General features: G+C 49.5%; 1 protein-coding gene across 1 annotated transcript in view; it reads right to left on the bottom strand.

The window, feature by feature from the left end:
• Positions 1–23,147, bottom strand: part of C2H14orf132 (chromosome 2 C14orf132 homolog) — a 46,024-nt gene extending 22,877 nt beyond the window's left edge. Inside the window, exon 1 of the mRNA XM_061182861.1 lies at positions 23,029–23,147. Within this exon, the coding sequence (XP_061038844.1) occupies positions 23,029–23,055 (27 nt within the window). The 5' untranslated portion in view covers positions 23,056–23,147. The remainder of the gene's footprint in view (positions 1–23,028) is intronic.
• Between the last annotated feature and the right edge of the window lie 668 nt (positions 23,148–23,815).

The raw sequence follows: 23,815 nt of genomic DNA, 5'->3' as shown, positions 1-23,815 counted from the left end.
TCATGTACCAAAATATTCATTGCAGCTCTGTTTACAATAGCCAGGACATGGAAGCAACCTAGGTGTCCATCATCGGATGAATGGATAAAGAAGATGTGGCACATATATACAATGGAATATTACTCAGCCATAAAAAGAAATGAAATGGAGGTGTTTGTAATGAGGTGGATGGAGTTAGAGTCTGTCATACAGAGTGAAGTAAGTCAGAAAGAGAAAAAGAAATACAGTATGCTAACACATATATATGGAATCTAAGAGAAAAAAAAAAAAAAAGAGGTCATGAAGAACCTAGTGGCAAGATGGGAATAAAGACACAGACCTACTAGAGAATGGACTTGAGGATATGGGGAGGGGGAGGGGTGAGATGTGACAGGGTGAGAGAGTGTCATGGACATATATACACTACCAAATGTAAAATGGATAACTAGTGGGAAGCAGCCGCATAGCACAGGGAGATCAGCTCGGTGCTTTGTGACCACCTAGAGGGGTGGGATAGGGAGGGTGGGAGGGAGGGAGATGCAAGAGGGAAGAGATATGGCAACATATGTATATATGTAACTGATTCACTTTGTTGTAAAGCAGAAGCTAGCACACCACTGTAAAGCAATTATACTTCAATAAAGATGTTTAAAAAAAAAAAAAAAAAAAACTGTTCTGATAAATCCTGCTCTGCTTTAAAATGTTATCAGAGCAGGTGAAGGATTAGAGCCTTTTAAGAAGCCTCAAGCAAGAAGGCAAACTTTTAAAACCCCTGACGGCATTTTAATAAGGTGCATCATTTTCAATAGACCAATATTCACAAGGTTTTTAAAAGTCAGAACGGGGAGTTAAGGGCTGGGGGTCAGGGGAGAGGCAGGCAGAAATGGTGTCATTAAGAAACATTCTTCCAGTGGATAATGGGACAGGGCACAGCTATTTCCAGGAGACAAAAGATGCACCCCAAGAACTACTGGCAGGGATGGGGGGATGGTCAGAGCGGTGGGTGACAAGGGTCAAGTCCTTGAGGACACTGGCTGGGGGAGGACATAAGGAAATGTTCCACTTCTTGATCTGGGTGGTAGTTATCGGGGTGTCTACATATGTATGTTGGGGTCCCCAAGACCACCCCAGGTTTGGAGATTCTCTGGGAGGACTCATGGTTCCCATTTATCACAGCACAGGGCACAAAGCCAAACCGGCAAAGGGAAAAGGCATGTGGGGTGAAGAGGCCACAGGAAACCAAGGACAAGCTTCCAAGATCCCTCCCAGTGGAGTCACACAGGATGCACTTAATTCCCCAGCAATAGGTTGTGATGCAACGTCTAAGATGTAGCCAACTCAGGTTACTCAGCACCCAGGGTTTTTACTGGGGGCTAGTCAGTAGGTACCCTCTGCCCAGCACATACCCAATCCCAGACTCCCAGAAGGAAAGCAGGTGCTCCACATAAACTGTACTGTTTGCGTGAACAGTGTAGGCACAGAGAACCATCCTTATCAGTCAGGATAGAGGGGACCCCAGCCAAGGGCCAACCTTGTAAGCAGGGCTTTTCCAGGACAGCAGTCAGGCTTGTTATGTAAATTATCTGCACAATATGCAGATTCGTTGGGCTGGGCGCTTAAGATTTGTGCTCTGTATTGCCTGTAAGTTATCCTTTGATTAAAATAATAAACCCAGAAGCAAACAATAAAATAAAATCCACAGTATGTCTGCATGAAACTTGAGACACACTTGGGCTTTTTATCTTCATTTAAACAGATAAAAGATTATTGAGTATTTACATAAGTTACCATAACATTTAAGTTAAAGCTGTATCAATTCTGCATCTTGTCCTCAAAAGGTCAAGCTTCTTTCTATCTGCCAAGAAAAGCCACCAGCTTTGCTGTTATAATGACTACTTTGTTTTAACAATTCTAAGGGCTGCTAACTTATAACCTTGAATCTATGAATGTTTGTTATCATTTGTTAGAATATCTGCTGTAGAAAACTCTTTGGCCACCCAAGGTTATGAACTGTTTGCTTCGGAAGGATTTTCTCCACCACCCTGGCTGTAAGTAGCCTGATGATGGCCAATTCTCTAAACTGATGGGAATCAGCTCAATAGTGCTGGCGCTGATTTTCTTAAAAACCAGGATCACAGCTAAAGGCTTTTTGCTTCCTTGCACACAACTGTTTTGCAAGTAGAACAATGTGGCTGACAGATGAACTTCTAAATGCAATGCGATTCTTACCCTACCACCCAGCACCACCTTTGACCTGCAGAAGCTCAAAAAATGGGAACTGATCATCATATTTGAGACGAAGTCCTGGGAGAAGGGGCTGGCCTGAGTGAGGAGCCTTCGCCAGCTGGCGCCAGGCTGGTCAGAGGGAGCACAGGGCAGTCAGCACACCCAAGTATGGGCGACAGGCAAGCCCAATGCCATGGGCTTGTGTCCTTGAACCAGTGATGGCACACAGCCTTTCCCCTCCCTGGGCCTCCCTTCCTTGCATCTAGATAAGGCTCAGTGCCAGGCCTGTGCCAGGCACTGTACGCCTGATCTTCCTCATCTTCGCCCAATCTTCCAGACCGAGGTCATTCACTCGGTTTTGCAGGCAAGGAAACAGTTGTAGAGCGTCAGGTGGCTGGCTCAAGTCATGCGCCAGCCTGGATGACGGAATTTGAAGGCAGGTATGTCTTCCTCCAAAGGCAGAATCACAGCTGGGGTAGGGGTCACAGGTGAGCAGCTTGTTTCCCCGAACTGGAGGCTTTTTAGGGGATTGTGAGGATGGGACAGTTGCTAAAGCTGGTGAAAGGAAGGTAGCAAACAGCAGGTGGCCTAAGAGGGCACCTCTTCTAGAGGCCAGCTCCAACCCAGGGCGCAGACCTTGCCCCGGGTGCATTCCCGCACCCCCAACGCTGTCGCACGCAGGACTTGCACTGGCTCTCTGCGGACGCAGACCCAGCACCTCAGGCCAAGCCCCTCCTAAGGGCGGCAGGATGCAAGTGTGTGACTGGCGGTCTGAGCCCGACTCGCTTTCCCTTGTAGCGTCTCCTGCCTGAATGGAGAACCAACGTCCCCAGGTGGCAGATGCCCCAGGGCAGACACCCCGAGACCAAGCATCCACACAGGGGTCTCAGGGAGGAGCCAGGCCAAGTCCAGAGTGAACCTGGCAGGCATGGGGCCCCCTGGGCTCAAAGCTGGCCTCTGACAGTGGGCCTTGTATATTACGGGGGGGGGGGAATGAGGAGCGGGGTACAGGCAGGGGTTCTGAGCCTCACTGGGTGGGAGAAGATGGGAGAGACAACCCAGACTTCACTTCTGCCCCGGCCTGCCTTCCTTCCTGAGGGGCCCTCACCGCCCCAATGTCAAAATGTGGGTGCCCCAAGCCAGACTGGCTGGAATCCAGAATACAGAACTCAGGGACCTGCCAGCCTGTTCCCTCCGGAGCCCTGACCACACCAGAGCTGCCGCGACCTACGAGGAGGGCTCAAGTGTGCAGAAGCAGAGCAGCAGGAGAGGAAGCCCTGTAATGGCAGGCTTGAGATGACACTTCCTCCAGGAAGGTCTCCTACAAAGCCTGCCCCTGCCAGCTGCCTGAGGTGCCCCCTCTGTGGCCCAGCCCCACCCTTCTCTCCGAGTATTGTCGGTTCTCTTGGCTCCTCTGCTATCCCTCCAGATGGCTGGCCCCTGGGTGGCAGGGACTGTCCTTGTCACCTCTTCTTCCAATACCCAGCACAGAGCCAGGCCCAGGGGACCACTGTTGAATGAATTAAGTGGCTTAAGGAATGAAAACAAGGCTTGGCAGGAAGCCCTGAGTGGCACGGTCAGCTCATGCTGTGGTCTGGGGGGCTCATCCCCAGTAAGCCCTGAAGCCAAAGGATCCAGCACGTGTCCTGCATTCTGTCCATCAGTACAGCTCTCTCCCACCAGCCCCCGCTGCCCCTTCACCGCAGGGCTCTTCTCTGCAGGTAGAAAGCACCCTTCAGATGCGGCTCAGGAACCTCCCTGAGCCGCTCACCAGCCGTTTCCTCAGCTCCCACGGAGCAGCTCCCTGCACATCCCACTTGCTTCCCTTTCTATCCCTGTCTGCCCCCTTTGGAATGGCCGGGATCCAGCCTGGCATGGAGGTGGCATCCCGTGTGGCTAGACGGTGCCTGTTTCTCCCCTCTGCACCTTGGTCTCTGCTTTGAAAACGAAGGTGGTAACCCCTGCTCCCCTCTCAGACTCGCTGGACTCAAAGCTCTGTGTTGCAAATCACGGTGGAAATGTAAGGGTGGACAATTATTGCCACTCTCCGATTCCCCGCTCAGGCTGAGTTCAGATCGAAAAACCAAGCAGCCCAACTGCAGAGCCACTGAGTCCAGAGAGGGAGCCATGAGAAAGATCCTGTGGGTGCCTGGCGGCCGGTTCAAAACGCAACCGTGCTACTTATTTCACCTCTTCGAGCCTCAGTTGCTTCGTCTGAAAAATGGGCAGAATTGGAATTTCTACTTCGAGTGTGGTGGTGAGGCCTGGCTGTGTTGATCCAGGTAAAGCACTCAGAAGAGAGCCTGGCACCCAGCAAATGGTGGGAGTTATCGTGGTCGGCACTGTCACAGTGACCCAAGGGACTGCCAGCTCCTAGAAGGTCCATTCCTCCAATCCACATGACGTGAATTGAGAGACAGAAGGAGCCTCCTCTCTGCAATGGATCCGGGAAATGGAGCCGCGTGCTCCTCCCCCCAGAACACCCATGAGCGCCACTTAATTTTCCTGACCAGAAGTATAAAAAATAGACTTCACTCCCTGAGAGCCCAGTAAACATCATGTGTCAGGAAAAGGCTGAGCAGATTTTCCTTTTGCAAAAGATGCCGCTCCTCCCCGTCCGCCCATGGGATGGTCCACCCTGCTTGCCACTGGGGTGCCACGAGCTGCAGGGACCATCAGCCTAAGCCACTCCAGTGGCTCCAAAAAACATCCCAAGGACTAATCCTTGGGTAAGGGCAGAGCAACGGGCAGCTCCAGCCATTGGGACCTGCCTGTAGCCCACTTTAACAACCCTGCGTGCTCCTCTGGCCCACCCCATTGTCCCGTGTGTGTTACCTTCCTGCTCGGTACATCCTGAATACACAGGATGCTCTCTGAAGCTGGCAGCCTTGCAGATTGACAAGCTCAGAGATGAGAGGGGCCCTGAGCACTGACCAGGGTCCCAGGCCAGGCATGGTGACTAGTGTTTTCACCATACATGGTGGAAGGAGACGTGATGAGCTGGACCCATGGATGGTGCAGTGCAGAGACGTAAAGCGACTTGTTCAGGTCACACAGAACCAGAAAGAGGCTAAAGAGAATTTGGACCAGGATTCTTTGACCTTGATTCCAGGAGTCTTCCATTGCTCCAAGCAGTAAGAGATTCTGTGCTCCCACCCTCCCACTCCATATTGTAGACCAAGAAACAGAATATAATGCAGCATCATAGTAGGCACCATCTCCTGGGCAGGCTCTGCACACGCATGGCCTTGTCTGATCCTCCCAACAGCTCTGCGAGGCGGGAAAGGTCATTATCTCACTTTAGAGATGAGGAAACTGAGGCTTAGGAAGTTGTATGACATGCTGGAGTCTTCCAGCTGGTTTCCAACTCAGGATTCAAAGCCAGGTCTGTCTGACTCTGCATCTCAAACATTTAACCATCAACCTACACTGAGTTCCTAAATGGAGCCCGGAGAGGGTATATTAATCACCCCGTCCCAAGGTCAAACAGTAAGTAAACAGCCATTGCCAAGGCCAGAGAGAAGATCTGCAGAGTTCCAAGCTCCTCATCTCTGGACCCCAAAGAAGGATGCGTTGGGCAGTTGGATCTGTATTCCCTGCAGGAGGCAGAACGCAGAGGGTCCTGCCATGCGAATGCCCATAAACTGCTACTGAGTGCCGCCAGCAGCTTGCAAAACAAGCTCACACCCCACAGCCTTCTTTGTTTTGCTTTTCCTAATCAGCTCCCTCCAGGGAGCAGCTAGAATGGCCACTTTCCTCACCAGGCAGCAAGCTCCTGTCTTCAACCCCACACTGCATTCAGGAGTCTCAGGCTACCGAAACGAAAAGGCATAAAAGGCATCATAATGGCTTTGCTGAGCATCTGTCACATGCGTTCCAGACAGTCCCTGTTTATCATCTCCTTTCATTCGTCCTTAAATCCTAGGAGGTGGGTTCTGTGTTACAGATGAGGAAGCTGAGGCTCAGAAACTAACTCATCCGGGTCCCGGAGCCCCGATGTGAACCAGGCTCTGCTCTCTCTGCTCTGGGCTTCCCGACACCAGCTTTCCAGGTCCTCGCCACTGGCTGGTGGGCTCGGGACCAGGATGGCAACTCTACTCCATTTGACAGGAGCCACGAGGACTAGGTCAGGGAGGGATGAAGATAGACGGGAGAGAATCAAGTATCGGAAGGATGACCTCCAGATCATGGTGACTGCGGTTCTGCTGCCTTCTCTCTGTGGTCTGCTCTATACCAGGCACAGTGAGGATGCTTCAAGGACACTACTACAAAGAACTCCTTATAGCACTTTGCGAAAGTAGGAATTATGCCTTTTGCAGGCTGTAGAAACTGAGGATCAGAGAGGCTAGGAGTTTGCCCAAGGTGGCACAGCTCTGGAATGGCCAAAGGAGATGCAAGCCCAGATCTGTGCAGTTTCGAAGGATAAGTATAAACACATTGTTGGGAGACAATTCTTCATGGGTCTTTGTGTTCTGCACGCCTTCTGAGTAAAGGCATAACAGCGCTTGTTCCAGACTATCTTTTCAACGTTTGTACAACAATGATGTTTGTACAGCAAACTGTGTCTCCTAAGAAAGAGACAGCGTCCCCTCTGGGGCAGAGGGCACATTTATTTCCCAACCAGGATGATTATCTCCCTCTGAGATAATATCTCCCTCTGAGACAAAGATTGGGCAGGTTTGCTAGCAGCTCCCTTTGAAAGAGCTGAGTTTCCTAACTGTGGGGTTCCTCACTGTTACACAAACCCACTGCACTCACAGAATCCACCCGGGCTGCTCTTCCTGGCCCCCGTGGGACCTGCGGGGTCAGAGGCACTGATGTGCACATGGAGTTCATGCTGCTGACTATGCTGTGAGCAATAAAGCCCTCTGTCTATGAGTCTAGGGTCTTTGGTCAGCATCTTTTACGTCACGGCAGGCTAGCTTGCAAGCAGGTAAAATTTCACACCCTTCACCGTTCTTGACATATCTGTGCTAAGGTTCACAAAAATCAGCTGCACCAGTCCTGGAAGGGAGAACTGGTTGAACAGCAGCACTCAGGAAAGAGGGATCTCTCATTTGCATGAGGCAAAGGTACGGCATTACACAGGGCAAGATTCAGCTCCCAGTGGCCATATTAATGGGTATATCAGGGCTAGATCCAAGGAGGTGATAGGTTCTTCTGGAGCATGATGTCTTTTTTTTTTTTTTTTAAAGCTTATTTATTTACTTATTTATGGCTGTGTTGGGTCTTCGTTTCTGTGCGAGGGCTTTCTCTAGTTGTGGCAAGTGGGGGCCACTCTTCATCGCGGTGCGCAGGCCTCTCACTATCGCGGCCTCTCTTGTTGCGGAGCACAGGCTCCAGATGCGCAGGCTCAGCAATTGTGGCTCACGGGCCTAGCCGCTCCGCGGCATGTGGGATCTTCCCAGACCAGGGCTCGAACCCGTGTCCCCTGCATTGGCAGGCAGATTCTCAACCACTGCGCCACCAGGGAAGCCCTGGAGCATCATGTCTTGTTCTGAGAAAACCGATTTACAAGAAGACTGACAGACCAGAGCCTGACCTGGTTCCAGAGAGAAGAGTCATTTGGAAAAATAGTTGAAGGAAATGGCCACATTTAATCCAAAAAAAAGGGATGACGCAGGAGGATGCAGAATGATGGTTCAAACATAATAAATGTTACTGGCATTTGTGCAGTCCTGTACAGTGGGTACTTTTACATCCATCATTTCATTTTATTCTCCTGCTCATGCTGTGAGCTAGGAGTTACTATTCCCATTTAACAGACAGAGAAACTGAGGCTCTAAAAAGTTAAGTATCTTGCTCCAAGTCATGAGGGGCAGAGCCAGGCCTGGGACTTGGACATCCGGCTTCCCCATCTCAGGTGCTCACTGCAGCCCCAGGCAATTACAGCCCCAGGCTACCACATGCAAGCAGGATTAGACTCGCTTCCGAGGACCAATGCGCAGAGTTAAAGGGAAGATGATTTTTGACTCAAGAGAGGAAGCTCATAATGAGTAATTCCCATTTAGTGACCCCTTACAAGGCGCCACGTTACCATATTTAAGCCTCAAAATCCTGACATCATAAGTTACCACAACAACCATCATCCCACTGCACAGGTACGAATGCCGAGGCTTGGAGAGATGGAGTGATTTCCCCGGATGCACAGTGGCAGGGCCATGTCTGAGCCCAAGGCTACCTGCCTCTAGTGGAAGTCACTGCCTTGCGAGGTGGTGTGAGCTCCCCATCGGTAAAGATACACAGAGAGTGACTCAACCTTCACAGGAATGCTGGAGAGGGATTCTGGCATTTTAGGGTAGATCTGCCCAGGTGATCTGGCCAGGGTTCAAGAGCAATGCAAACACATGAGTCAGAATTCACATGCACACAGGTGAGGCAGAAGCCACCCTTAGGTGGTAGAAGAAGGAGGCAGATGGTGTAGATGGTGTAGACGAACTGCTGAGGGGCAGGCTCTGTGCTGCACGACCCCCCTGTGAGGGCAGTGCTGTTACACACCCATTTTTCAGAGGGGGAAAGGCTCAGAGAGCCTGAGGGTCTGGCCCGAAGTTACCCAGGCAGGAAGGGCTAAGACAGGCTGTCTTGTGCTGAATGGAAAGCCCTAGTCCTGGGTCCCACATGTGGCAGATACCCTGCAGAGGGCAAGGGAGGGCGCTGGGGCCTGGGAGTTTGAGGGACAGGATGCGGGGTGCGGTGGCAGGACTCGGTGTAACTGGTGCCTTCCGGGAAGGTACGATGCAGGCCAAGGAGGAAGGGCCGGCAAGCTGACGTAGCCCATGGTTTTCTATCCAGCTTTTCCCATGCTTTTATTGATTCCCTGCTCTCCTTTGATCCCTTTATTAATTATTTACCAGCTCTGGCCCTGGACTGGGCAGCAGCAATGCTGGCATAAATGAGACATGAACCTTTGCCTTAGCGGACCCTCAGACACAGGGATGCTCTGAGAGAGAGCAGGATGGAGCGTCGGGGGCTCCGAGGAGGAGGGAGGGCCAAGCACTTCCAGAAGGAGCGAGCCTCCGCTCCCCCAGACCCCTCCCCGGTTCTTTCAACCTCCTGTGGGCTCTGCCTCTGCCTCTGGCGACCGCCTGTCTGAGCTTTGGAACAAGTTGCTTCAGCCACAATCCACTCTGCCCACACAGGCCCAGGGAGGGAGACGCAGGCTAACAGAGGGCTGGGCCGCGGAGGTCTGTGACACAGAATCACGCCTGCTTGGGGCTCAGGTCCCCCTCCACTCCCACTTCAACGCTCTGCAATCTGTCAGCTGTTATTCAGCATTGGTATCCAGGCCCTGGGCGCAGACCCAGCCTGTCTTAGCCCCTCCTGCCTGGGTGACTTCAGGCCAGACCCTCAGGGTCTCCGAGCCTCGCTCTCCTCCTCTCTAAAATGGGCGTGCGATAGCACCGTCCTCACAGGGGGGTCGTGCGGCACAGAGCCCGCCCCTCAGCAGGTGCTCGAGTTCGTCTACACCATCTGCCTCCTTCTTCTACCACCTAAGGGTGGCTTCTGCCTCACCTGTGTGCTTGAGGTTGATACTCTGTATGTAATTTGTGCTCACATGATGTTGGTGAGGGTGACAAAGATGACGAAGGCTGGTGATAGCTTCTTTCTGGTTCCTTGACATCCCCCAACACAGCACAGGGGGTGTCCCATGGCATGCTGCCTCCATGGCCCTCCCTGCGGATTGATTTGGTTACTGGGATACACAGCGGGGCCTAGGTGGGATCTCCAGTGGGAGGGAAGAAGGGTTGGCAGGATGTCAGAGAGGGGGCAGGAGATGCAGGCAGCAGAGCCACGGCTCAGCCAAGAGAGGCGAGGGTGCAGGGGGCCCGGGGAGCGCATTAGTCACCTCCCTCAGGTCTCCCTCAAAGTTGCCGGAAGCCAAGTCTTAATACATTTCTAATCAGCTGCCAGAGCTCCGTGCTGAGGAGATGGATGAGGGGCTGTAACGGGGTCTGGAGAGGACAAACAGGGCCCCAGCTGTTGGCTGCCACCCTGGGTGGGCCTGAGGCTGGGGCAGCCTGCTCCCCACCCCCTCACTTTCATCCTCCTGGGGAATGAGGCTCCCCCCAGTCCAGGTGCCTGGGATGGAGGCCCAAGGAAGCCAGCCCTTCTCAATAGGCTGCCCGACTTCTGGCTGCCAAACCTGACACCCGGATCACTCCCTGGCTCTCATGATGTCCCATGGAGCATCCTGTCACAAGACCCTCTGAAGGAACTCAAGTGACAATGGCAGCGCAGAAAGGAATTTGGACAGTCCATACACTGTTTGGCTTTCTAAGTCTGGTATCAGAGACTCACCTGTGAGCTTCCATACATTACCCACATTTTATGACATTCAGAAGAGGCAGAGAAATGCCAGATCAAGGTTCCACAGAGGGGAGGGAGAGGCCGTGGGCCAGGTTCAGACTTAATGTTATATTCCTTTTCCCACAACGGGAGGAAAGGAGTAGGGGTGGAAGCATACTTCTTAAAAACACAGGGTTAAGAAAATTCAGCTTCCAGCCAAGATGGAGTAACAAGGACTGGATCTACCCTCCCAACGGAACCAATTAAAAAATGGACAAAACATAGGGAAGTGGTTTTCAAGACACTGGATATCAGGCAGTGGGAGACAGTGACCTTTGAGAGATGGGAAACAAGTAATTGACTCTGTTTACTGCCTGGGAAGAGTTTCCAGGCTGTGGAGCAGGAAAGGGGAACCCAGACAGAGCCCAGTGGACTCTGGGGTTGAAGAGATGGGACTGAGAGTCTGGGGAGACCAAGGCAGCTGGAGACCATGAGGGAGAGGATGCAGAGGAGAGAGCTAAACAGAGATCTGCAGAAGGACCGCTCAAATATTTAGCAGAGGACTGGTGAGCACATGTGTGTGAGGAAAACACCTGAGGCAGCAAAGAATCACCCTGAAGGATGACAGGGAATAGTGCCTGGCATCCATACAGGCCAGAAATAGTACCTGTTTCCACCAGCCATTTTGCAAAATCTCATAATTCACAGGGCATTGGGTAGAATACTCAGAGCAGCCTTGCCTCGGTAGTGGGAAAATATTACTCTTAGACTAAAGATGGCTCTGGTCCTGCCTAACAGATCTTAAAAGCAAGACCCAAAAGGATCAAACTGTTTCCAAGTAACATAACTGCATCTCAGAACAAAGCTTGAGACTATTTATAAGAACACAGAAATATCTAACATCCAACAAGGTAAAATTCACGATGTCTGGCATCCAATCAAAAATTATCAGGCATGCAAAGCAGCAGGAAAATATGATTCATAATGAGGAGAAAAAGCAATCAATCAAAACCAGCCCAGAGCTGATGCACATTCAGAATTAGTATATGCAGACTTTTGAACAGTTGTTATAACTGTATTCTATATGTTAAAAAGCTAGAGGAAACACTGAACATGTTAAGAAGAGGACTGAAAATATAAGAAAGACCCAAATTAAATTAAACTATTAGATATGAAAACTACAATGTCTGAGGTCGAAAATACACTGGATGGGATTAGCAGAGATTAGATATTCAAAAAAATATTGCTGAGCTTGAAGATATGTCAATAATAACTATCCAAAATGAAACACAAACAGAAAAAAAAAAGCCTCAAAAAAATGAACAAGCATCAGGAAGCTGTGAGACAATGTCAGGCAGCCTGATATACGTGCAAATAGAATCTCCAAAGGAGCGGAGAGAGACAGGGGAAGAGAGAATCTGTAAAGAAATAATGGAAAACTCATAGAACTCAACAATAAAAAATAATCTAATTAAAAATGGGCAGAGGACCTGAATAGGCGCTTTTCCAAAGAAGATATTCAAATGGCCAACAGGTACATGAAAAGGTGCTCAGCATCACAAGTCATCAGGGAAAAATACAAATCAGAACCACAGTGAGATATCACCTCAGGCCTGTTAGAATGGCTACTCTCAAAAAGACAGAGATAACAAGTGTTGGAGAAGATGTGGAGAAAAAGGATCCCTTGTGCATTGTTGATGGGAATGTAAATTGGTGCAGCCACTATGGAAAACAGTATGGGGGTTCAAAACTTAAATTAAATAATTAAAAATAGAACTACCGTATGGTCCAGCAATTCCGCTTCTGGGTATGTATCTGAAGGAAATGAAATCACTGTCCTGAAGGGACATCCACACACACAGTACAATAACCAGGACACTGAAACAAACTAAGTGTCTATTAACAGATGAATACTTAAGGAAAATGTGGTACATTAATATCTACATACATGTATATGTGTGTATATATATGTGTATATATAAAATTCAGTCATGAAAAAGAAGGAAATCTTGTCATTTGAGACATACTGGATGGACCTTGAGGGCATAATGCTAGGTGAAATAAGTCAGAGAAAGATACTCTCATTTATACGTGGAATCTAAAAAAAATAAACTCATAGGAACAGACCAGATTGGTGTTTTCCAGAGGCAGGAGGTGGGGAACTGGGTGAAAGCAGTCAAAAAGTACAAACCTCCAGTTATAAGATAAAGAAGTTCTGGGGATATAATGTACAGCATGGTGATTATAGCTAAATACTGTATTGTATATATGAAAGTTGCTAAGAGAGTACGTCTTAAAAGTTCTCATCCCAAGAAAAAAAGAATTGTAACTACGTGAGGTGACAGATGTCAACTAAACTTATTGTGGTAATCTTTTTTGCAGCATATACATGTATGAAATCATTGTGTTGTACACCTTACATTTATACAATGTTATATGTCAACTATATCTCAATAAAACTGGAGGGGGGAGAAAGAATGGCAGAGAATTTTCCAAGTGTGACGAAAAGTATAAACTCACAGATACAGGAAGCTCCCAAACCCTAAGGACGAGAAGCAGGAAGAAAACTACACTAAGGCACATTATAATCAAAGTGCTCAAAAATCAATACGGAAAAAACTGTAAACACAGCCAAAGGAAAAAAAAAGACACATTATGTTCGAAGGAACAAGATAAGGACGGCAGCAGATTTCTCAGTGGAAACAAGGGAAGCAGGAAGATGGTTGAATAATATCTTTAAAGTATTGAAAAACAGTCAATCTAGAATTCTATGCCAAGTAAAAAATAAACATTCAAAAATGAAAGCCAAAAAAAAAAAGACTTTTTTCCTCAGACATACAAAAACTGAAAGAATTCATCACCAGCACTTTTGAACTACTAGAAATGTTAAAGTCCTTTAGACAGAAAGAAAATGATAACACATAGAAATATGGACCTACACAAAGGAATAAAGAGCACTGGAAATAGTACCCATATGGGAAAATATTTAAGTTTTTCCCTTACTATTTAAATCTCTTTAAAAGGTAATTAACTTTTAACAAAAATGATAACAATACAATGTGAGGTTTAAAACACACATAGAAGTGAAATGTACAACAATAATAGCACAAAAGTTTAGAGGGGAGAAATAGAAGTGTATTGTTATAAGGTTCTTACACTGAATGTGAAGTGGCATAATATCATTTGTAGATAGGCTGTGCTAAGCTAAAGATATACACTATAAATCCTAAAGCAACCACTAAAATAACAAAACAGTTATAGCCAATAAGCCAAGAGAGGAGACAACATGAGATAATAAAAAATTCTCAATGAATCCAAAAGAAGGCAGAAAAAGAAGAAAAGGGGAACAAAGAACAGGTGGGACCAACAGGAAACAAACAGTGAGATAGTAAATTTAAACCCAACTATAAAAAAAACACATTACACATAAATGGTTTAAACACTCTAGTCAGAAAGCAGAGATTGTAAAATTGGATTTAAAAAATAAGCTGAAGAGGCACAGAGATCTGGGTTTGAATCCCAGCCTATGTGCCCTGGGGCAAGTGACTTTGCCTCTCTAAGCCTCAGTTTTTTCATCTGTAAAATGGATCTTAAAATTGCCTATTCCATGGGGATGTCATAGGATTTAGAAGTGAGATTCTATGTATTATTCAACCCAGGGCCTGCCTGGTACCTCCTAGACATTTGATAAAAGACAGCTATGGGGCTTCCCTGGTGGCGCAGTGGTTGAGAGTCTCCCTGCTAGTGCAGGGGACATGGGTTCGAGCCCTGGTCTGGGGGGATCCCACATGCCACGGAGCGACTGGGCCCGTGGGCCACAACTGCTGAGCCTGCGCATCTGGAGCCTGTGCTCCGCAACAAGAGAGGCTGCGATAGTGAAGAGGCCCGCGCACCGCGATGAAGAGTGGCCCCCGCTTGCCACAACTGGAGAAAGCCCTCGCACAGAAACGAAGACCCAACACAGCCAAAAATAAATATAAAAATAAATAAATAAAATTAAAAAAAAAAAGGCAGCTATGATGGGAAGGTACAAGGGCATCTTGAGGGGACAGAACCGGGAGGGAGTAAACAGAGATGGGTTTCCATCATCTCAGAGTAGAGAAGCTGGAGTCTGGACCCCCAAAGTTGGGCTGAGTTCACAGCAGGTGCTCCACAAACACTCAAGTGTTCAATTGGAGATTTGCAATCCACTTCCAGACGACCTGGTTCTCTTAGCTCTGTGAGATATAATTGTTTCAAGTCAGATGGAATGTCTTGACCCTTAAAACACTATCTAGAAATTTGGTCTACAAAATGTACTACGGATTTTTACTTCTTCTTCAACTTCTCATTACACCCCTGCAAAAACGTAGCACTATATGCTCTCCCGAGGCAGGTCTAATTAGAATGATAAAATATTTAAATCTTTAAAATTGGAATTCAAAGTTCAAGACAAGCCCTTTGGTTGAAAACATCTGAGATAATAGACAATTTATATTTTAATAATTTTTGCTTAAAGAAAAAGGAGCAGTTGCTGGCTGGGGAAAACAGTCTCTAAGTAGCAGATTGCCAGACTCCCTAGAATTCTCTTTCTCTGGGAAGCGCTGTGTTCCTCTGGGGAGGGAAAACTGCTGCTGGTTTCTTGCAAATCTTTGGGAATGCTCCCATTGGCCCTTGAGAATAGCTACGACCATTTCAAGAGATAACAGAATCGCCTCTTCAACTTGACCAGAAGTCTTTTGTGGTTTTTCCCCCTCCATGAAAAATGATTAAAATGCAAATTAACCGTGAGACTCCCAAGGCCCAGGGGGAGGGAGGGTGGGAGAAGGCAGACGAGCAGTGGACATTATCAGCATCTCAGCTATGATTAGACCATGCATCTTATCTTCCAGAAAGACCCACTCAGTGGGACATAATGTTCCAGGTGGGACTGTGTCCTCCCACCAGCAAGGCCAAGGTTCTAAGAGCTGGGCTGAGGGGGGAAAGTCAGGGGAGGGCCCTGCTCCTTAAACCCACGAAGCCTCTCCCCCCAGCAGGTAGTGATCCCCCTTCCCACGTCTCCTCACTCCATCCCGTGTCCCACAGCTCTTCTACCCTCCATAACTCAAGGAACCTACTGTCTTTCCAGTTAGTACCTATTAGGCTGAACTCTATGAAATTTTCATTTTGTAGGTCAAAATGGTCCAACATCAGCAACTTCGTATGGTTCAGTCTAGTAAAGTTATGGTGTAGCTCCTTAGGAATAATTACTTCTCTCCTGGGCTTGGAAATTTTTTATAAGGTTTTGTCAAGCTCCACACACATCTGTCTAGTCTAGAGATACTTTTCACAATGGCAGTCCCAGGATGAATCCAGCCCACATACCTATTCTGTCTGGACCAGGTGTAGCCTGTGTCCAAAGATGTTTGCCATTCATCCTTCCCTCCGCCTTGGACATACATGCTGCTTCCTGCATCAAGAGGTAGAATCTGGTTCCCTCGTCCTTAAATCTGAGCTGGCCTTCAGATTTTCTTGACCAAACGAATGTGGAGTGAGTGACATTCTGGGACTTCCCAGTCTGGTTCATAAGAAGCTTCGCAGCGTCTACCTAGGAATGCTGATTCGAGAGGGAAGGCGGTGCTGCACAAGAGGTTCGATGACCCTGATACCACCATGCTGGGAGGAAGCCCCACTTGCCTAAAGAAACATTTGCAGGATGAAAGACCAAGTGGAGAGAAGGGTCAGGCTGCACAGAGGTGTCAGACACGTGTGTGAAGCTGTGAGACTCCAGCCCCGAGGCCCCAGCTGATGCCATCAGGGCAGAAACAAACTGCCTAGCCCACTTCTTCCTAAATTCTGGTCCCACAAAAGAAATTATTGCTTTAAGCCACGGAGTAACTGAAATGGTAAGCAATAAGGAATTATTAAAACAGCCCACATCATGGTTGGTCGGTTAGTTTAAAATTTTTAATTAGTTGCCAACATTTGAAAATCCAGACTGCTTATAAGCATCGGAGTTTTCAGTTTTCTTAAAAACCCACAAGCACCCGCAGCCCTGGGCCTGTGAGTTTACACAGCATGGGCAAGTTGCTGGAGCTCAGAGCCGCTGTCTGTGCCCTCTCCAGGCCACAGCCCTGCTCTCCGGGTCACCGCAGCCCCCCACCCCACCCTGCTCCACTCCATGAGGCCACCTGCCTGGCCCTGGTCCCTCCGGCTTCATCTCCGCTCCCTCTCACCTGCCCCTCGGCCCAACCAAATCGTCACTTGCAACCTTCATTCCCAATAAGAGACACTATTCAAGCCCCTTCCATTTCAAGCCATTTCATGTCATTCCCCCCGCCTGGAGTGTCCTCCTTCGTCTACATAACAGCTATGCATCCTTCAAACTCAGCTCAACTCAAACCTCCGGAAGCTTTCCCCGACCTCCAGAGCTGGGTGAAGTGCCTCTTCTGCCGTACCAGGGCACCTATGTTTACCTCCATCCTGTCACATATCACACGGCAGGGCCTGTGACCCTCTGCCTCCCAGCGCTCCACGTAGAGAGGGCCTAGCACACAGGAAACGATTGTTGAATGACTAGATGAACAGTTCCACGAGGTAGGCAATTTGTCCCCATTTCACAGATGATGAAACTGAGGTTTAGAGAAGTGATCTCTCCACTGCCTCTCAAAGACCAGTGGCCACCAACACAAAAACCAAGATCCTTATTCTTCAGGGATCTTCAGACCCTATTATAGGTTGAGCTGTGTCTCCCCAAAAGATATACTGAAGTCCTAATTCCCAGTACCTGTGAATGTGACCTTATTTGAAAATAAGATCTCTGCAGATGTCATCAAAAGAAGATGAGGTCAATAGCGTGGGCCCTAATCCAATATGACTGGTGTCCTGATAGGAAGAGAAGAACAGACAAGCTACGGAACACCAATGATTGCAGACCACACCCATGAGGCTAAGAGAGAGTCACGGGCTTGTCCTCCCCAGAGCCTTCAGAGAGACCACAGCCCTGTCAATTTTGGACTTGGAGCCTCCAGAACTGGGAGAGATTACATTTCTGCTGTTTTAAGTCACCCGGTTTTTGGTAATTTGTTACGGCAGCCGTAGGAAATGAATACAGATTTCTTTAAAAACTTGTTTCAAAATGTACATAAACATGCTACTTTGTGTACCTCGGGGGTTCAACGATTCCCTGAAGCTGATCCATGGAAGGGTCCCGGGTCCTCCCACCATCCCCCAGCACCTGGACTGCTCTGGGAGGTGGTATCATGACGTGAAGGGTGCTCCTGTGTCAGCCCCACTCATGGCTCCCCAGCCTGTCAGCCGAACCACCTGGGCTCTCCATTTCCTCCCTGTCTGTACCATGACAGTAATATAGGCACCCATTCCAACTCTAGGTTTCCCACCTGTGCCAGGTGTGGTCTGGAGGAAGGGAGAACCTCAATTTTCTTTCTTTTTTTAAAAAATTTTTTTTTGATGTATACAGTTGATTTACGATGTTGTGTTAGTTTCTGGTGTACGGCAAAGTGATTCAGTTATACACACATATACACACGCACACGTATTTTTTCACATTCTTTTCCATTATGGTTTATCACAAGATATTGAATATAGTTCCCTGCGTTATGTAGTAGGACCTCGTTGTTTATCCATTCCATACTATATATTATATATATTCCATATTATATATATATATATTATATAGTTTGCATCTGCTAATCCCAAACAAGAACCTCAATTTTGGAGCAAGCTCCCAGGTTACATTATTTTGGGCCTGAATATTTTAATTTGCTGAATTGATATTGGAGTGACTTCCAGGGACGATATGACTTTTTAGGACCTAAAAGGGACCAAGGACCTGCTCTATCCAAAGACGGGGGAGGGGAACAGCCCCACAGCGTGGGTTTAGGGTCCGGGTCTCAACCTTGATTGCACACTGGAATCAATTAGGGGACGAAAAGAAAACACTGATGCTGGCTCCCAGCTCCAGACTCAGATGGGAGTGTCTGGGGCAGGACCTGGGCAGCAAGACCCTTAAAAGCTCCCAGGTGATTCTAGTGGCAGCAACATTTGGGAACTACTGGGTTTAAACTAGTCACTGCAAGGACAATGCAAGACAAAAAATGAGAGCGAGGGCTTCTCTGGTGGCGCAGTGGTTGAGAGTCTGCCTGCCAATGCAGGGGACACGGGTTCGAGCCCTGGTCTGGGAAGATCCCACATGCCTCGGAGCGACTAGGCCCGTGAGCCACAACTACTGAGCCTGCGCGACTGGAGCCTGTGCTCCGCAACAAGAGAGGCCGCCACAGTGAGAGGCCCGCGCACCGCGATGAAGAGTGGCCTCCGCTTGCCACAACTAGAGAAAGCCCTCACACAGAAACGAAGACCCAACACAGCCAAAAATAAATAAATAAATAAAATGCAGGAATATTTAAAAAAAAAAAAAAAAGTCAGGCTTATTGAGGTTTAATTTACATCCAGTAAAATACACCTTTTTAAAAAAAAAAATGAGAGCGAGCTCTTATGCCATAGGCATGCTTGTCCTACAGGGAGTTACAACCTAGAAACATGTAAACGGGGCTCCTTGTCCCTCTAGCTCATTCCATGCGCTGGCCCAGCACACAGTAGGTCTCTTAAATGTTCATTCCCTTCCCGAGGTCTCAGGGTCTCTGAATTTCACGCATGATGCTGGGCTTCCCCCAGAGCAAGCGCTCCAAGAGTCCCAGGTGGAAGCTGCAGGCTTCTTACAAACCAATCTCAGAATGTCAAGCTAATCTCAGAATGTCACTCACACTGCGTTGTCTTGGTCAGAAAAATCACTAAGGCCAGCTCACATTAAGGGGAGGGGAATCAGATCTTAAACTCCTTCATGGGGGGGCCAACATGTACCTCCAGGAGGTAGGGAAGGAATGGATGGGGCCGTCTTTGGAGACAGGCTACCCCACCGACAACAAAGGGATTTAAGGATCAGTCTTCAAGATCTGTGATTCTCCCCTCCCCTCCAGCTCCTAGGGGGTCCGGGTAGCCTTGCCCTCCTGGCCATCTCTGGCCATAGGGAAATGCATGCCCCTGTTTACTATTCAAACCTCCAGAATCTCCAGGGACTCAGGGACTGTATAGAGTGGGGCTGGGGTGTTTCCAGGGTGGGGGAAAGAGAGGCTGAGTGCCTCCAGGACTCAGGGTCAAGCTGAGTCTTTACATCTTCAGCGACCACAGCCTCTTCTAAGCCCAAACCCACAGCCCGGTGTACCCACACCAGGGAGGGCACATCTGCATAAGAGGATTTGTTGGATAACTGATGTCCACTCTGTACATCCAAGAAGAGTGTCTTTTTGATGCTTAGCTTTTGAGAGGGAAATCTATCTAAAATGGCATGTATCCTCCAGGTCTTTTTAAACCATGAAGAGGAATCATATTTCACAACTTGGTGAAGGGGAAGAGACTTGGGTTTTGGAGCCACAAGAATATGGTTTTTTTTCACTCCATCAGTGAGTCAAACAGGTGTGTACTTCTGACTCCATCCATCCCTCCAGCTTCTGGCCTCTACGGGGTCTGGGGTTTTCCCAGGGCACTGCTTCAATTATAAACTACTCCTGCTCAGTCACCTACAATGGCTCCCACTGTCTACTGATTAAACGTGAACTTCTCATCCTGGGCAGTTAGTACCTTCTACAACCTGGCCCTGGCCTCTGTCTCCCAGTTCTACTGTGCTCCCTACCCTCCAGTTTCCTGAAGGATTCTGTGAACATATTCTGGGCTTTCCTACCTCCATGCCTCTCTGCTTATTTTTTATTTTTTTGGCCGCTCCGTGTGGCTTTCGGGATCTTAGCTCTCCGACCAGGAATTGAATCCGGGGCCATGGCAGTGAAAGCACCAAGCCCCAACCACTGGACCGCCAGGGAAGTTCCGTACCTCTCTGCTTAGAATGCCCTTATTCCCAGGCCCGCTAGGGGAAATCTGCCTCTAGTTCTCATCCATCAGAACCCCCAGCCTCAAGTACCGATGAACAGGTGTTTGGGGGGGTGGCATGTGACACCTCAAACTCACTATCTTTTCCTGTTAATGGCTTTTCCTGCACATACATCTTGTCTTATCCTCATCCAATCACCTAACAGATGCTTGTGGAGGGCCTACTTTATACCAGGCATTTTGGTCGCCCTTTCTAGGAATGGCCTGGTCCATCACTTCTCCACTACTCTCCAAGCATCCAGAAAGAAAATCTACATCCCATTCAACTTTGTCCCCCAGCATCCCTGTCCCAGTGCCTGACACAGAGCTTGGCACAAGGCAGGCACTCAACATTAGCTGAACAAGTGGATGGAGGCCTTCACATGTCTCTATCAAACTGCCTTCTGCTGACACGTGGGGACATCGACTTGGCCACGTGCAGCAGTCACCGTACACCCACAGCATATGCTGCACACTCACTGTGCCCAAGCACTGCTAAGTGCTACAGACAAAGACATAAAAGTTCCCACCCTTGTGAGGATAAGAGGCACAGAGCAACACCAGAATGAAATCCATTAGATCACGACGCACCACGAGGAGAGCACTTCCTGGGGGGAGGAGGAGAGATGAGTCATCTTTAAATATGTCCTTCCTGTCCCTTATTTTGTGTCTTTCTCAGGGGGAAGCAATAAGGTGGAAACCCAGCAGCTTTGCAGATCCTCAGACCCAGATTTGAAACCCATTTTCCTCCTTGCTAATGGTGTGTCCTGGGCAAATTGTTTCATTTCGCTGAAGTTTGGTATTCTGATCTGTAAAATGGGGATAACAGTGCCAACGTCACAGACATGTAAGGATTTACTGTAATCAAGCGTGTAAGCGCCCACGTCTGGCACATAGCAGATGCTCAGCAAAACGTCAGCATCTCTCCCCGTTTGGTGGCACTTCACGTTTCTGTCCCTGCAGCTAACCCAGGGCTGAGTGTGTAATCAATGCCCAAACATCTGTCCACAGTAATAAATTGACCACATTAAACTTGAATCGTAAACAAAAAAGAAAAAACGAAAAAACAAAAACAAAGCTCCATCTCTGTGCAGGCTCTGCCTATAGGTGCTGAAAAGCCCTATGTTTATTTTGTCAAGTTACCACAGCAACTCCTGATGCTCCAGCCAGCCCCAGGATTAGCAGTAATCAATTTATCTTGTAACCATGGAAATGCCAGCTGTTTGGTGGGATCCAGAGCTGGGAGGCAGAGGTAGATATTGTGTGAGCTCTTCTCCCCTCTAGAAATAAACCCGGTGAAGCCTCCTCAGTCATCACGCAGTTACAGGCAGCACTATCTAAAATGATGTCCATATGACAATATTTATAAACATGGGTTTAGGAACAGGAGACAGAAAATTAGGCAAAAAAAAATACCAGCCTGGCTCATGGGAGCAATTAGCATTATGGAAAAGCTGTTAAGAGACTGCCAAGAGCTGGAATCTGGGTTCCCTTGAGCCAACTTGGGGATCCTGCACCCATTCCTGCTTGCGCTGGGAGCTCGCTGTCCCTACAGCCTAGATTTTGCTGTTACTTTTTAAACAGATTTCCACCATGGTGAAGTTTGGGGGAAAAGGAAAGTGTCCCCTGAAACTCCATTCCCTGGAAAAGTAAACAGCAGCCAGTGGAGCCCCTGCCACATGCCCAGGGGACAGAGGGAACCTGGGGGGCCTTCCTACCACTGGGCTCCCAACATAACCAACTCGATAGAAGGTGCAAGGTCTGAATTTGGTACATGGGGACTTACCCTCCTAGCCCAAATGCGGTGGCCCTTCCCTGGAGCCAGACTGTAACTCCAAAAGGCCACAGACAGCTCCAGCTCCGGAAAGCAGGCGTCTGCCTTTGTTCTGGCTCCAGAGTTAAGGCACCAAACATAAAGATCACTCCACGCTCAGAGCTTCAGGGGATTCCCCTGGAGAAAAAAATCCAAGCGATGAGAGGTCATCTGTTTTGTCTGCCACTGGGAACCTGTTTTGTGTCGAGAGAAGAGTTATGGTCGCGCCAGGCACTGATGGCTACAGACTCAGCACAAAGCAGAAAAAGGAGAAAACGACTGCTGCGCTCTGGCGCTTGGCTGGTCACAGAGCGGGTCTCGCCGCCTTCCTCGGGCTACAGAGTCTGTGGTCTCCACCAAACGGGAGAAAAGTGAGGTGGGAGGCGTCCGAGGTCAGCAGCAAGTGACAGATTACCCGGCGCCTCGGGAAGATACAGAATGGGGAAGAGCGAGGTTGCCTGCCCAGCCGGGTACGCACGGATCTGGGCTGCCCCGCCTTGGAGGGCTCCGGGGCAACGGAGGGAGGACCGCAGGTGGGGGATGGGCAGGGAGGGGACCCCTGCCGAGGCCCCTCGCACAGGTCGATCCGGGGAACACTGGGCGCACAGCCTGCCCCACCCCCGGGAGCCATGCTCGCCGCCCCAGACGCGCGCACCCAGTGGGGATGCCAGCTCCGGACAAAGGACCCGCGCTCGGGTCGCCGGCGGGCGCCACCGCCCGACCTGAACCCTCCCGGTGCGCTCAGCCCCGGCGGGGAGGGCGAGACCGTGGCCCCGAACCTGCCCAAACTTGGCGGCCCGGGGCGCGCGTGGAAGGAGCCCCATTACCTGTGCGGCCATAAAGGACAGATCCATGGTGTCGCTGCTGCCGCCGGCGCTCGAGTCCTCCCTGCCGCTGCTGGTCCAGCCGCCCGCACAGCTGCCCGGGAGAAGGCCACGCAGCGAGCAGGCCTCCCCGAAACCCCGCGGCAGCGACGCCGACCCCGGCAACCGGGTGGGGGCGGCAGGTCCCGAGCCCGCGCGGCGCCCTCAGCTCCCTCTGCGCGCACGGGGATGAGGGCTTGGAGCCTGGGGGCGGGGCGGGGCGGGGCGGGGCTCGGGGTGGGGAGGGGGCAAGGCGCCCCTTCACGTGACCGCTCCCTGCCCCACCCCCGAGGGCGGGGCTCGGTGGAACCCCCGACGGCTCACAGTCGCTTGCCTTCGCGTGCTGGAGGGAGGAGCTGAGGCACGAGGTCGCCTATCTGGTGGGTGCAAGAACCAGCCCTAAACCCAAGTCCAGTGCTGTTGGCGCCCTGCCCCGTGCTGTTGAGCCCAGTTCCCTAGGGGGTGCCAGCGGTGCTTTCGTGGGGCTGGCCTGCCAGGGTCAGGGTTAACAGGCTTTTTGTGCCGACACTGCGCCCAGAGTCCGGTGTCCTTGGGGCTCCGGAACTGGGCAGAAGAAGGTTTAAATCCTAGCTCTGCTCTTGTGGCTTGGGCAAGGTAGTGGCTCTCTGAGCCTGGGTTTTGTCATCTGTAAAATGAAGAAAACAGAACCAGAGAATTTAATGAGATCTTGAATCTGGTACATAGTGTCTTCAATAAATGTGAGCTCTAACATGGGTAATAACGTAACAGA

This window comes from Eubalaena glacialis, chromosome 2 (assembly GCF_028564815.1).
Source record: "Eubalaena glacialis isolate mEubGla1 chromosome 2, mEubGla1.1.hap2.+ XY, whole genome shotgun sequence".
Taxonomy (NCBI): domain Eukaryota; kingdom Metazoa; phylum Chordata; class Mammalia; order Artiodactyla; family Balaenidae; genus Eubalaena; species Eubalaena glacialis.
Note: the sequence above shows the minus strand (reverse complement) of the source record. Positions and strands in the feature narration are given on the sequence as shown.